This window comes from Theobroma cacao, chromosome 6 (genome assembly GCF_053813885.1).
Source record: "Theobroma cacao isolate CCN51 chromosome 6, ASM5381388v1, whole genome shotgun sequence".
Lineage (NCBI taxonomy): Eukaryota > Viridiplantae > Streptophyta > Magnoliopsida > Malvales > Malvaceae > Theobroma > Theobroma cacao.
The window spans coordinates 810,309-826,048 of record NC_142644.1 but is presented as its reverse complement, the minus strand read 5'-3'; the positions used below and the strand labels follow the sequence as shown (position 1 = coordinate 826,048).

Below are 15,740 nucleotides of genomic sequence, written 5' to 3'. Positions count from 1 at the left end.
AGCAATTGACATGACTGGATGCATGAGGGTAAATGAGAGGGATGTGTCTACAATTTCACCAGCAACAAGAATTAGACGAAAAAAAACCCTTGACTGAATACAAAGAAATTAGTTGAAAAATTCTTGGATCTACAATTTCACATTTATAGGTGCTATTATGTGGAATTAGTATTCTAATTGTTCCTGCACTCTGATTTAATATTTGTTTAAGTTTATAGACTACAACTTTTACCGAAAAGCATTTCTATACTCAAAATTATCTTATCTAAATCGATACATCAATTAGTTTTATTGGCAATTTTACAATTTTTTTTCTTTATATTTGTAGATTTCTAACCACAAAAAGCCCTATAAAAAATAATGGATCAGATTGCGACGTAGACTTGCAATTTGTTTATTATATGAGACTTAAATCAACCGTAAACTTTCTACACTTCCGTATTGTTAGGGTTAGAACTTTCTACACTTTCAACACTTATGCTTGCATGATTCAAATCGTATTTTGCAGAAAATCAAGAACATGTATTTTTCAGTTCTTGCTCCTATTGGGCCAAAATGAAAATTTCTTGCTGCTTATAGTCCAATTGTGGCAATGAGAAAGTAGAAGGAAATATATAAATAATTTATATATATATATATATATACATTTTTAATTTAAAAAATAAAATTTAAATTTTTTGATCAAAAAAGGATAATGAAGAGTTGTCAATGGAGCAAATAATAAATAGACACATGAGAACTGCAAAGCACGTTGCAGAAAAAACTTATGGCTTGAAAATAGTAACCTTAATGGCAATCCAGTTGATTAAATCATAGGACCACTGCAATAAGTTGGTCGTGCATGACTGGATGGAAGTACTCTTATCAAGTCAGCTTTTGAGAAGACTTAATTTATAGCCATCAAAAAGTGGATAAGAAAAACCAGTAGCTTGAAACATATTAATCCCAATGACCATCGCATAAGACCTGTAGTAAAACAAATATCCCAAGCAACCAGATTCAATGTAATTTCAGCTTCCTCATTGCAAAGATCAGGCACCAAACATCAACATAACCAACACACAATTTCCTTTGCTTTAAACCTGAGTATACCGTATCTCCAGGCCAGCAAGAGACCATGGAAGTGAGCTAAAAATAATCTTCATTTGGTGATTGATAAACACCAAATCCACAAAACACAGTAATTTGCACCTTTCATTTGCTTTGTTCCTGAAAGGATTTTAAGAAACTTAAAAGTATTTCTGCAAAGAAGGCTAAAATGAAGAAGAAGAAAACAGAGTCATGCGGGAGAGAAAGGAAATATACTTTTCATTGATCAGGGAAAAAATCAATTGCAACAACTGTTACAAATGATATTTATACTCATCACAAAATCACTCCCACAGTTCTAGCCTAGGAAAAATAAAACCAACAAAACAGGATTGCAAATCACAGAAAACTTTTTCTGTGCACTAACGGCTATAACAAGGATGAACGAGCTGGCCATTGTGTCATGAGCCAACCTTGTATCGGATTATGATAGCGTAGAATTATCTTGGAGCTTGAGTCTTTTATACCTCTAAGGGAAATGTTCCTCTTTCAAACAATGTAATGGCTCGTGGTGATACTTTCACAAATACTTGTCAAATTTTTAGAAAGGAGATCTTTTAGAAAAGAAATATCCTTACTTCAAGCATTGTAATGATTATTAATAGAATACTTATAAAATCTCGTAAACTCTTTATAGAAAATGAACAATCAGCGGATTGTTAGCCTGCTTCATTGGTAAGGGTATATTTGTAGTGAATCATATAAGGCTGTCCCTATGGCCTGACGATGACCTATCTCGATCTCTTTGTAATTAATTTTATATTAATAAAGCACTTTTCCTTTTTATAACTCAGTGGTTACACATATAGCATTCGGTATGCCTTTTGATTTTGATACGAGTTCTCTTAGTCTGATTTGTTGTTATTATTAATGTTGGATTAGATATAACCGAGTATTGGTTGACTTGCGTGGAAGCGTCCACTCAAGTGCCGCATAGACTATTGTATATTTAGGCGAAATAGTGTAGTTCGTAACAGTTAGTATCAGAACACGAGCGAGAGGTGCTGATTTAAAGTGTACAAATGATGACCACGTGGAGTGCACTAGAGGACCATCAGAGGATATGAGCCAGAGGCCGTAGTGGCCACAGTAAAAGCTCAAATGGTTCCCCGTGAAGGAATTGATGAAATTGAGACAGTCTAATGAGAACTGTCCGAGATGAATAATATCCTGAGTGATGAGACAAGGGATGCATTGAGCACTTTTCAAGACGAGATTGAAGAACTGAAAGCTCAAGTAAATCTTTTAGTTATTATTACAGGTAATGCCAATGGTTATTGCTGCAGTACAAAGTCCTAATTGAGTTGCAACCGAACCCATTTCCAAACTAATTTCACGCTTAACATCTGTAATTGAATCCAGTTCATGAATCCTTGATCGATAGGGTAGGATGTTACCACTTCTGGATTCTTCCTAAAGTTACAAGTTCACTACCATGATCACCCCCTCAACAACACATAAAGCCCCTTCTGACAACAATAGTGTCAAAGTCCTAGCCTTCTACCCCCTACACACCATCTTTGCCCAGCACATTAAACAAAGTCCAACTCTTCACCTTATCTAACTTTTTTCACCTAACTTGTCTGAATTTTCCTGTCATGAGGCCACTTCTCCAAAACAGAGCCTGCATCCCACCACTAACCTCCTTCCTTATCTTTCTCCTTATAATTTTTGGACTTTTATCCCTCCCCCCCCAACCCCTCATGCCTCTAAATTGCCCATCTTACCCCCAAATAAATAAATAAATGAATAAATCCCTTAAATCTTCTGATACCAAATCCAATCTAATGAATTTACATATATAGCTGTTTCCCCCTAGATTTCTCTAAAAGTTCTGTAGTCTACTACTTTCTAATTTAAGTCCCCTAAAGCATTAACAACACCAACCTCTCATTTCTACTACCCAATCATCTACTATTCAATGTTAACAATTTCATTTAAAAAAAAATAAAGAGCATTAAAAGCCTTAAAGAACTTTTACTTGCTTGCGATGTTCAAGTCGAGCTTCGTAGTGGCTCCTTCTTCTCTCTTTGCTCAAAGCATAATTCTGCTTCTATCCTATCCTTTTGAAAAGCTAAACCAATTCTTCCACTTAATACCCATATTCAGCTGCTTCATTTCTAATCACAAAATTCGATGTCTGAATTGAAATTAATATGTTAGCCAGTGACAAATGATTCAGCATTTCTATAAATGTACCATATCTATAAATTGTACCATACTGAATTGATTCCCACTTTATTTTAGCCAGTGAAGGTGGTTTTGTTTTTCAGAATCAAAAAAATGGAAGTTGAGTCTGATTAAGAACTTTGAGCACCATTTAAGATACCACAGCAGATTACAAAATTGTCCCTGTCTGATTACAAAAACTTTAAGAACTTTAAGAACTTTGAGCACATTTAAGATACCACAGCAGATTACAAAAATGGAAGTTGAGTCTGATTAAGAATTCGATATTTAGAATTCCAGATTACTTTGTGTTTGAGTTGTCCCTGTCTCAACTTTCAATTCAGTAACCTTTTTAGTCAGTTTGAGTTGGTTAAAGTCTAGGTGCATAACTGAGCCAAATCAAGTTGACAAAATGATAAGCTTGAAGATGACACGACTCAATTACAAAACTAAGACCTGAAGCTCAACTTGAACATTTTTTCGGAAAGTACATATGTCTGAGACCTCCAAGCTGGACTTGATTGATCTTTGTATTATTTAGTTTTATATGAGTATTACATACATGGAATTTTAAAATATATTAAAAAAATTAAAAGTTGATTACGCTCTTGAACTATCTTGACTGAGTAATATAAACACTTGAACTAGACTCGATTGGTCACTTGAGCTCAAGAATAACTCAACAATAATCTGATCGAATCCAAGTATTTTGTGAGTTGAATGCAAGCAAATTATGAGACTTAAGTCCTAGGTTAAGTCAAGCCTTAGGCAAGTTTAATTGTTGGGCAAGGCTATGCAAGAGCATTCTTAAATTTTTCTCCAATTGGTTATTTTATTATGTTTTACTTTAGTTAAAAGTTGGTAATTATGTTTTCTATCTAGTCATGTGTCGTGATTAGCATGTGATCATTTTTAATTAGTTTGAATGGCTAGGATTAGATGGGGTTGTTTGTATCGAAGGGCTACAATTAAAAGCTGCTGTAACTTTAGACAGCTTTAACTTGTTCCTACTATGATCTTAAGATCAATTTTAGCCTTTGTTCTGGTTTTCGTCATTGTTTTTCTTTTGTTTTTGTTGTTTCTACTTCCATACTACATCAAAGTGGTATCAGATGAAGAGATCTTAAAGTTGAACTAGGATTTTAGCTTATAAACCATGGCTAATCGTGGTAGAGGACTTGTTAGCGGACGTGGAAAAGAAATCAAGACCGGCAAATAGAACTGGCTGAGTTGATGGGTATGATTGAAGATTTGTTGCAGGCTGTGCAAGCTTTAAAGTGACAGGAACCAATGGGAGCCTGTATGGAGAATCCACAAGGCAATACTGACCCTTTCGGTTTACCGGTAGGTGTTCTTGAGGATGAAATTGAATATGGAGAGGATAAAAACCCCTTTCATAATGCTCGACCAGCAAATAGTGCTGTTTGTGGTAGATTGGAAGGCTGATTGTTACATGCCTAGACTTCAATGGTGGTGGAGTTAGAATTAAGGTAGATGACTTCCGGAAAAAGATGCATGCAAAAGATTATTCAGATCAGAAAGATAGTTTCGAAAATTATTTTTAGTAGAAACCAATGGCAGAACAAAGAAAGGTGCTGTTTGTGAAGCTTAAGTTGAAGGGACTGCGTGCACTTCAATGGTGGAAGAGAGTTGACGAGCAGCAAACACATCCAGGCAAGCCAAAATCAACACTTGGGAACACATGAAAATGAAGATGAGGAGGCAATTTCCGCTGCTGATTAAATGGAGTTGAATGAGAAATTTCATTCAGGTTTCAACGACCTTTCCCTAGGGTTGGTTTGAAAGAGACTAATGAGCAGTTGACTTCTCGTTATCTAGCTGGTTTGAATCAATCTATTACAGATGAGATGGGAGTGACTTGTTTATTTAACCTTAAGATGCTCGACAATTGGCCTTACTGGCTTGTAACTTGTTACGACTTCGGTTTTACCTCAATTTTAACCTTTGTTCTGGTTTTGTTCACTGTTTTGGTTTCTTGTTATTGTTTCTACTTCCCCACTACATCATGAATTTTCAGTGAAGAAAGTTGTATAGACAGTGTTACCAAAAGGTGTCCCAAATAGGTGGCATAATAAAATTATACCCCATACCCATTTGAGTAGATGAAACTCATCCTGAACCTGCGAATTATAAGTTGCAACACTTTTTGGCTGTTTCCCTTGGTATCAAGCAACGAAATAAGACAATGGAGCTTAAATATTCCTTTACCCATTTATCCTTAATTAAACATTTAAAACATTAACTAGTATACTTCAAGCAGTAGCGGGCAGATGAATACATAATAAAACAAAGTTAATCAGTTATATCAGCTCTAGAAAGCAACTTTATGAAAATTTTACCGCAAGATACCAAAAAATAAGAAAGTTTGAGGAATGCATAAAACAAAAACTTGCTGCTTCCCTTAGTATCAAGCAATGGATTGTGTAAATGGAGCTTAAAAATTCCTTTATCCATTTATCTTTTAATTGAACATCTATTATTATAAACTATTATTTTACTTCAAAGTTGTAGAGGGCAGATAATTACATAATAAGACGAAGTTAAAAAGTAATATCAGCTCAAAAAAGCAACTTTATGTCTTCTCATACGTGAGATGACATGCGGCATTTCCAAAAAAAAAAAACAGCTTCACGAAAATTTACAACAGAATACCAAAACATAAGAAAGTTTGAGGAATACTTTAAACAAAACTTGAGCACTTCTTAAAAAGGGGAGGGAGAGAGGGAGGGAGGGCAAACAAACATGCTTAGAAAAATCAAAGAGTCATAAAGACAATACCGTTTCTAGCAATGTTCTCTTTCAGGACAAAGAATCCACCAGGTTTAAGGCCTACCTGGAATCAACAAATTCATTAGTATATCAAATTAAAATGCAAATTAGAATCTTTTAAATCATATATGCAAGAATAATAATTTTCAACAAGGTTCTTTCCAGGACACAACTTAGAGATCAGGTCTCCAAATTACATACACATACACATGCCCAAGAATTTCCTTGTTGGAGATTTTTATTATTAATATGTTTTGCTTAATTTTGATGAAAATACATTGAAGGCAGTGTAAAAGGTTATGCTTAACAGCACCTGGAAAAAATGAAATGAATATGGCACTTTCTAGATTTAATTTTATTTCCCACCATTTACAAACTTAAGGGACAAAAGTCAACCTACCATCATTTCTTAAATCTTATTTCAATGCACAAGGCACAACAAAATTTGGTCACAAGCTTTTGTAAGGTGAGAAAACGGATGATAGCAAAATAGCTGTATGAATTATAAAGTATTATCCAGCCTTGTTTCTGTGGTGCTAGGGATGGGCCCAAACACTCCAAACTAACCCATCAAATGCGCTAGTTACCTAGCAGGAAGAAGAATAGAATGAACAACACGACACATTGCAAAAAGAAAGGGCAAAAAGAAAAAAGAGTTTGACGATATCATCCTTCCGGTGTTTGCTATGTTGTGTTCTCTAGACAACCTTAATTCCTATAGCTGTGAGAAGGTTTAAAAGACGTTACAAGAGAGAAAGCATGAAGCAATAAATTTGGAAAAGGAAAATTTGAGATACCATTGCAATGATCTGACAGTTCATAATTCAAAAATCAGAACAAGGCACTTCGAATGTATAGTAGACAGCAGGCAAGAAAATTTCAATACATAATTTTGATCTTTCCATGCACTTCCACACAGCACAACATGTCAAATAAAAAGTAAGTTCTGTCTCAAGAAGAAGATTTATTCACCTTTGCTCTCTTAAAAAATGAGACAAAGTCATCATCTGTGAGATGACCGATGCAACACTGAATCCAAATAACCTTGTACCTTCCAGCATCAGGGGTGAACTCCTGAAAAAGCAAAAGACAATAAAAAAATGGTCGTCAAATTTCTGTTTTATAAAGCAAAATTTAACAGCCCGAAGCATCAGAAGAAGACAAGCACATATATCACCAACTTAAAGGGCTCATTCACTAGCCCATATGCTGTTCCCTTCCCCCCCCCCCCCCCCAACACACACAAAAGAGTAAATAATTGTTTGCAAAAATTTACTTGAATCCAGCCGCCTACAGAGTACAGACTATGTTGCCCAGATTCAAATGTGAGTTCCAGATGCAAACCCATATTTAACATGTTTACCCTAAATTTTGTAAGTTTCTCCCAGGATTGCACTCAAACAACATGCCTGCTTGAGGTGCAAATTACATGGCGACATCCGCAATATAGGGAAAAGTGAAAAGTTGGAAATACATAGCTTACATGGACTTAACCATAGTTATGAATACTTCAAGACATCAAGAAGCATGTATCCATGTGTGAATGTAGTCTTGAAGTACGTAACCTGAAGGGAGACACAGTAGAATTATTTGCTTTGTGCGCATCAGAGGCTACAAAGTACTCCTGAGACAAACTTTCACGGGCAACGTCTAAGAAATGTGAAACTGGCTCTAGTAGATCAACCTGGAGAATGGTAAAGGGAAGAGGGGTCAAAAAGCATAGCTATCACAAAGTACTATGCAGCTTTATTAAGATAGTAGCTCCAACTAATACTATGACACTGATTCATATCATTCGATGAAAGAAAAAGAGAGGAAAAAGAAAAAGTCCACCATGTTCCACATCATGATCACTGTATTGGAATTACATATTAATGTGTAGGGATGGCAATGCGTACCCTATTATAGGGTACCCACAGGTATCGGACCCGATTATATCGGATTAAGATACCCTATAATCGAGTTTAGGACCGGTTCAGATAGTGATTTCGCTACCCGTATCAGGTTCGGGTAGTACATCTTGGGTACCCGCTACCTGAACCCGATTATGTTAATATTCAGGTTACAAGTGTACCCACCTCGAACCCAATCCCAATACCTGTTTATATATATTTTATTGTTATTTAAATGATTAAATTAAAAATAATCAACATTAATATTTTTATTAAAAGTTGACAAATATATTAAAAAGTATGGTTACTCAAATTATTAATGTGATTACATTAATATATTTCAATTAAAAAATTATTAGATTATTAATTATGTTTAAATAATATGAATATCATATCATATTACAAAAGAATATAATTACTATTATATATATACTTCTAATATAAATATAGTTACTTTTTACTTTGTATTAACATTACAAAAATTATAACTTATAATATATATACTTAAAGAGAGTCTTTGAGATTAGAATAGTTTTTGAATCTAACTATTTTTTTTAATTTCATATAATTAAAGACAAATCCATATAGTTAATTAAATTCATTTATTAAACCATAATTATTAATTAACTTGAAATGTTTTTTAATATATATATTATATATATTGGGTTCATTTATAAGAAATATAATTACTGTATTATATATATACTAATACTTTTAGTATATATATACTTTAAATATAAATATATTTACTTTCTATTTTGTAGTAAAATTAAAAAAATTATAACATATAAAATTATTAATTATAATATATATACCTTTGTTTATATAAACTTATAATATGCAAAGCTTAAGAGAAGTTGTGAGATTAGAATAGTTTTGAGACCTAGTTATTTTTTTTAATTTCATATAATTAAGGATAAACTCATATAATTAATTAAATTAATTCATAAAGCTATGATTATTAATTACCTTGTAATTTCTTTTAATATATTTACTTTATATATTGTCGTAACGTGCAGGTCCGGGAACCCAACCGCTAGACGTGAGTGAAAACTCTAAAAACTAGGAGTCGCTACCAATCTTTTTTACTAAGTGTGATTGGCCATCTATTAACTCGATTCTAATCGATAGAGTTTTAATTAGATTTAAGCCCGTCGAAAGAATCTTAAATTGTTCTACATTTTTCGAGATCTAGGTTCGGGAGTACGGTTACGCCCGGAGAAAGATTAACACCCCTGAAACGCCCGTTCCATGAACGGTACTATTTTTAGATTATCCTATTAGGCTTTATTTTTTAAGTTCATTTAATTTCCTTAGCTATAACTTGCTTATTATATCTCCAATTTTATTAAATTATTTTGTTTGATTTTAAAATGAAATGCAAGTGTAAGGTAAAATGAAATGCACGGCGTGAGATAAAAAATGTCGAACGAATAACCTTTTATCGAAGACGTTCTCCCGAATCCGCCCATCATACTGGTGGGATCCGGGGTGTTCTCTTACTTAGAGAATTATCCAAGAAATTCGCCTTCACAAATTCAACGAATAAATCCTATCATCGGGGTTATCGCACGTTTTTCTTTAAAAAATAATATTTTCGTGAATAATGAACCTAATACGAGCGAAAGCCTTTTATTAAAGATGTTTTTTCGAGCCCTCCCATCATATTGGTGGGACCCGAAGACATCTTTTCACCTAGGAAACTTTCCAAGAAATACTAACCTTCACAAGATCCTCGAAAAATCCCATCATCGGGGCTTAACTCGTAAACAAAAATACTTATATGCAATGGTATGCATGATGCAATAAAAATATATGTTATGTTCGTGAAGTTTATGCTTATTTTATTTTTATTTTTTCTATTTTTATTTATTTATTATTTATTATTTTTTGACTAATTTTTTCTTTATGTAGTAAAATTTTATTTATTTAGAATAAAAATCTCAGAATCTCAAAATCGAGGCCCTCCCATCGTACTGGTGAAGCCTTAATTTGGATTCCGAACCTAAAGAAAATTAGCTTGGGATTGCGACTCCTACCGTCCCGACCAATCATCCCATCATCAGTATTATATTTGTAGTTGATGTCATGGTAATTTTTATATATTTTTTTATATATTATTTTTATATACATGTATTTAAAAGGGTTATTTATATATTTGCAATAAACATTCTCCTAAACTTAAGTTCTTTGCATAACTAAACGCTTTCTAAAATGTTATTATTATTATTTTTTATATATATATTTGCTATCCTTATTTTTATGTTATTCTGTTCTTTAGTAATTTCCTAACCCTAGGACTATTATCCAGAAATTTTTAGAACATTATAATAACTTAAAATTAATTTTATATCATCAAGTATTAAAGCTCTAACTAAATAAATTGGGTTAAATCTAAACAAGCCATATCATAACAGTTTAGACAGCCCAAATCACCACAGACCCATTTGGCAATGAGTAATATTTTACCTGATTGGGCTAAGTGGGCCCAAGCTAACCTGTTGACCCACGATCTTCACTAAGCCCACTGTCTGGTGCTTTACACAGCCACCCCTGGTATGCCCAAAACGGCATTGTTTGGTGCAATGGAGAAAAACCTTCCCTTTTTTTTTCTTTTTTCTTTTCTTCTCCCTTACCGCTCACCTTTCTTTCTTCTCCCTAGAACCTTTCATTTTCTACCTTTTGTTTCTCTGTCTAGCCGCCGATTACTGTCCTCTCTCTCCAAAAAACTCTTCTTCCTTCCCCTCTTCACCGGCGTCAGCTTCTCTCTCTCAAAAACCCTTCACCGACAGCCACTTTCCTGTTCCTTTCCTGCTCAAACGGTGCATCACACTCCTCACCGCCGATCGCCTGATTCTGCTCTCTCTTTACCGTCTGAATCTGGCTCTACCCTCCCTGTCGTCGACCGACTAGATCTTCCCTTCTAGTCGCCGGTCAATCCTTCCTTGAACCGGTAGCAAACCCAAGCCCTAACTCTATTTCTCTAAAACCGGTGGTATCCCAAAAACCCCAAATCCTCACTCACTCACTCACTCACTCTCTCTCTCTCTCTCTCTCTCTCTCTACTACGGCGGCACGAAATCCCCAAACTCAAATACCTCATCGGTTGCTGAAATCCCCTCCAAATCTCCCCTAAAAAAACAAACTAAAAATCCCCAAAAAGAGAACACGGCTACCCGTTTTCCCTTTTTGTGATTTTTTAATTTTTTTGTTTCGATTGTGGATGGTTTCTGGCTGCTAGAAAGCTTAGGATGTTTTTGATTGTGGCTGGGTGTTTTGGTTGCTAGATTTTGCTAGGGATTCTTAGGAATTTTTGGTTTGCAGGTTTTTTACTCCAAGCGATTTTTTTCTGGGTTTGTTTTCGGTTTTAAGAGATTCCTAGGGTTTTTTGGTTGCTGAATGTTACCAAGGTATTTTTTTTATTATCGATTCCTCCGATCCCTGTGCTATAGTGCCCCCTTTATACTGGGCAAAAGGGGGCACGCTCCCATTACTCTGCTAGACGCGAATTTTTCGTGTATAGCAAAGTGAGGGTGGTGCCTGGCAGGGTGCGTCCGCACCCTACCAGTCGTACCCCTCTCTCTCTCTCTCTCTCCTATTTTTATTATTATTATTTTTAATTCATTTTTGTTTATGATTTTTGTTTTATTATTTTTTTGATTTTCTCTCTTTTTTTCTTTTTTCTTTTATTTTTTTAATGTTTATTTCACCTAAAAAACTAGTGTCTACATATATATTGGGTTCATTTATAAAAAATATAATTACTATTATACATATAATAAAACATTTTTAGTGTGTGTACACACTTTAAATATAACCATATTTACTTTTTATTTTGTGTTAACATTACAAAAATTATAACTTATAAAATTATTAATTATAATATAGATACTTTTATATAGATAAACTTAATTATCTAAAAAGAAGTTGTGAGATTAGAATAGTTTTGAAACTTAACTATTTTTTTTAATTTCTTGTAATAAAGGACAAGCTCATATAATTAATTAAATTAATTAATGAAACTATGATTATTAATTAACTTGTAATATCTTTTAATATCTATACTTTATATATATTGAGTTCATTTATAAAGAATATAATCACTATTATATATATACACTAAAATACTTTTAATATATATATATATATATATATACTTTAAAAATAAATGTATTTACTTTTTATTTTTTGTTAACATTATAAAAATTATAATTTATAAAATTATTAATTATAATTTATATATACACACTTTATAGTATATAACTTGTATTGTCTTTTAATACATATACTTTATATTATTTATTATGTTCATTTATAAAGAATATCATTGCTATTATATAAGTTAATAACTATTAAACAATAAAATAATATTGATTTATATTATATATTATGTTCAATTTATAAACACACTTTATAGTTTTTGATTATTTAAATTTAAATTTTATTATTTGTGCTTTTATTAATTTAATTAGTAGTTAATTATATGTAAAATGTAGAAGAAATATTATTGTATATGAATACAGGTTCGGGTTTAGGTAATTGGGTACCCATGAAGAACATTTTAATAAATTTTTTATCTAATCGGGCTTTTAAATAGGTTAGGGTAATTATAGGATAGCGGGAATGTATTAGGGTTAAGGTTAAGGTTAGGGTAGTAACTTTTAAAATTATTCAGGTAATTAATAGGGTTTAGATATTTGATTTTTTATAGGGTTAAGGTTTAGGTACCTTGAAATTAATGGGTACCCTCCTCATGTCCTGCATGAATTTTTTAAAAGGCACTACCCAATTTTGCTTTTCATTCAAATACAACTGAGAAATTCTTTAGGTAGTAAAAATTATGCACTATGAACCATGTTATCAATAAACTGCAAAGATGGTAAATGTCAGAAATATTAAAAATATGCTAATAGAAAGAGAAAAATGACCTTACCTCATTAAAATATCTTATGAGAAGATTCTTGGTTATTCTTCCTATGCCAGAACCACAATCTGCAGTATGTTAAATTAACATAGAAACTAAGAGCTCAGAATGTCAACTAGATTTATGATTTTCAATTAGAATTAAAAACATCAAGAAAAATGAAATACCAAACAGATCAGTACTGCAGTAATATTTTAAGTATGCTTTAGAACCATTTGCAGGTATTTCTACTACTTAATGTATGGACTTGAAAAAAAGGTCAGCAATGCAGTGTTTTGAGAATTATGACATAGTTTAATTTAGTATGCTAAGCCCTAAAATGTACCAGATTCTTCTACACTAAGATCATCAAAAGAGTTTGTTTTAATTCCACCAACATAAACCATATGAAGGCAAAAGTTTGAGGGCACAACCATCAATTATCATGTTTTATTTTATTTCATTAGGGGAGGGTAATTTAAAACCAGCTCTTTTAGCAAGGGATACATGCACAAATCATAAAGCTAAGTGCTTAAGTGCATCTTATATCATATTACTTATAATAAAACTTGTGGAAATCACTTAATTATCTTCATATTAAAGCCAAACCATTATTGCTTAGTTACCAAAATATCTTTACATTAAAGCCAAACTCCAACTGCTTAGTTTCCTAAATAATTTCCCCTACAATTCCCCTTCGTAAGATTTCAGTTAATTGCCCTAGTATAGTCCACCAACTCACAAGTATTAAGACCAACTTCATATATAGGCAATTATAGATCCTACTCATGTTGAAGAATCAATCTCCTAGTAATAAAACATACTGAAGACATATCTAATTTTTGCCTTTCAAAGGATAACAAGTTCCAGAATATTAGCAAGATATAGCATCTTCGTTGCTGATGTAATGTGAAAGTGATTTTTCAATCTTAAACACAAAAATTTCTTTCCTTTATTCTGAGTACTCACAACAGTCTCAAATTGGGTCTAGGGGTGCCCCAACACCCACCCCCCACAAGCACACAACCCTTAAGGGACAGAGAGAGAACTCCTAGCAAGCTTCTTCCCAAATTTAAAAAGAGGAAATTGTGAGAGAAGGATATCGTGATAAGGTGATTTCAGAAATAACCACCCATATAAAGTTATCTGTTTCTACCCAAAAATAAACATGAATTAGACCAAAATGCCCTTAAAAATATCGTTTCAAATAAATGCTTAGCTGTTTGAGCTATCTGCCTCCTACCAGAGAGAAAATGAAAAACATTAAAAATAAATGCACAAAGCTGTTTGGGCTCGGTCATCTTTCTTTGTCTCAACTGTGGCAAGTCTCTGTTGAGCACCATCATTGTCAGCTCTCTCAAATCTCTGAATTGTATGAGCTCTGTCAACTCTCTGTTGAGCACCATCGTCATCGGGCTGTGGTTTATCTCTCGACATCTGGCCACATTGTCGTAGATTAACACACCCTATAGCAGAGATGACATCAAGGTACCTGTTATTAGGTTTATTTCTGCAACACACTTAAATTTTTGAAACATTTGGTGTAAATGATAAGATGGATTAGAAACATTGCCCAAAGTTGTTACACGCCATGCATCTATAACATGAGTGAAGAGTTATTTAGCGTGTCACGGCTGTTCTTGGGGTGTGGTGGGTTAACTGAATTTATGGGTTTTTGGCGTGTCATGGCTGTTCCTGGTGTGTCATGGGTTAACTGGTTTTTTGGGTTTTTAGCGTGTCACGGATGTTGGTGTAACCAGTCAGTAATTACAGTGATTGGCGTGTCAAGACAGTGATGCATGGTGTGTCACGACAGTGATGCATGACGTGTAACGATACTGATGCATGGCGTGTCACGACATTTGACTTGATATGCATGGCGTGTTACAACATTTTACGTTATTTGCATGGCGTGTAACAACACGACTGACAAATTTTTTATCACGGCATGTATTGTGTAAAATGATTGATAATTTTTTTTTTCAAAATTTCAGTGGGGTTTCAATTATGCGACTTGTGATAAGACACGATGGTCAGTGGCTGGATGGCATTTACAAGGGTGGTGAGTCACGAATGCGGGGGGTTAAGAGTGATTTGTCGTTTATGGGCTTGATAAAGCTGGTTGAAGATGTTGTTGGGGTAAACTTAGAAATTGACGAGATTGAGTTACATGCATTGATCAGTACACTTGGAGAGCTATCACGGCCAATTATCAAGGACGATGAAGATGTTGCATTAATTTTGCTAGAACAGAGGAATGTTCCGGCTGTGTATGTCAGCATTAAGAGACGCCAAACAAATGTTATGTCACATGGAGAAGTTGGACAACATAGTAATCAACTGAATTAAAATGAGATTTAAAATGCTTCACATATACCACAGCATTCGGTCCGTAACCCACAACAATGGCAATTGAGGTATGCACAAGAGTTTGTGCAGCCCGGTAGACAAACGACATTAACAGAACAGTTGGCTGCACAATTTCCATCAGGATGTGCATTAAACCAATTTCTTTCTTCTCTTGAACAAATGCAATGATCGGGTGAAACTGTAGAGTGTGAAATGCCATTGTCAAATGAGAATACGATAGTTGAGGATATCAATGTGAGGTTGGAGGGTGACACTGCGACGTTGGAGTATAATACTGCATTTGATGAGGGAAATGAGAATTTGTTCGCTGCCGGTGAAGATAGATTTGATCACACTTCAGATGATGGGCTTGAACAATCGCAAGGTGACAGTTTAGACGATGACTGCCTTTATGACAGTGACATTCGAGTTTGCAATAATGTTGAAGGCGAAACGGAACCTATTGGAGGTGTTAATGTAGGAGATGTTCAGTGTGATGACCCCATATACAATAACCCCATCGTTGGTGAGAACGAGATTCGTTCCTT

At 33.8% G+C, this 15,740-nt stretch overlaps 2 protein-coding genes across 2 annotated transcripts in view; both read right to left on the bottom strand.

Moving 5' to 3' along the window:
- The window catches only part of LOC18595129 (uncharacterized), a 59,432-nt gene extending 52,393 nt beyond the window's left edge, over window positions 1-7,039 (bottom strand). Inside the window, exon 1 of the mRNA XM_088807203.1 lies at window positions 7,021-7,039. The gene's annotated coding sequence lies outside the window, so the exon portion shown is untranslated. The remainder of the gene's footprint in view (window positions 1-7,020) is intronic.
- LOC108662476 (alpha N-terminal protein methyltransferase 1-like) lies at window positions 6,035-14,280 on the bottom strand. Its single transcript, XM_088807295.1, has 5 exons — window positions 14,184-14,280; window positions 12,874-12,932; window positions 7,628-7,732; window positions 7,021-7,122; window positions 6,035-6,112 (listed from the first exon to the last, which is right to left on the bottom strand). The coding sequence occupies exons 1-5, from the start codon at window positions 14,278-14,280 to the stop codon at window positions 6,035-6,037; spliced, it is 441 nt and encodes a 146-aa protein (XP_088663421.1).
- Between the last annotated feature and the right edge of the window lie 1,460 nt (window positions 14,281-15,740).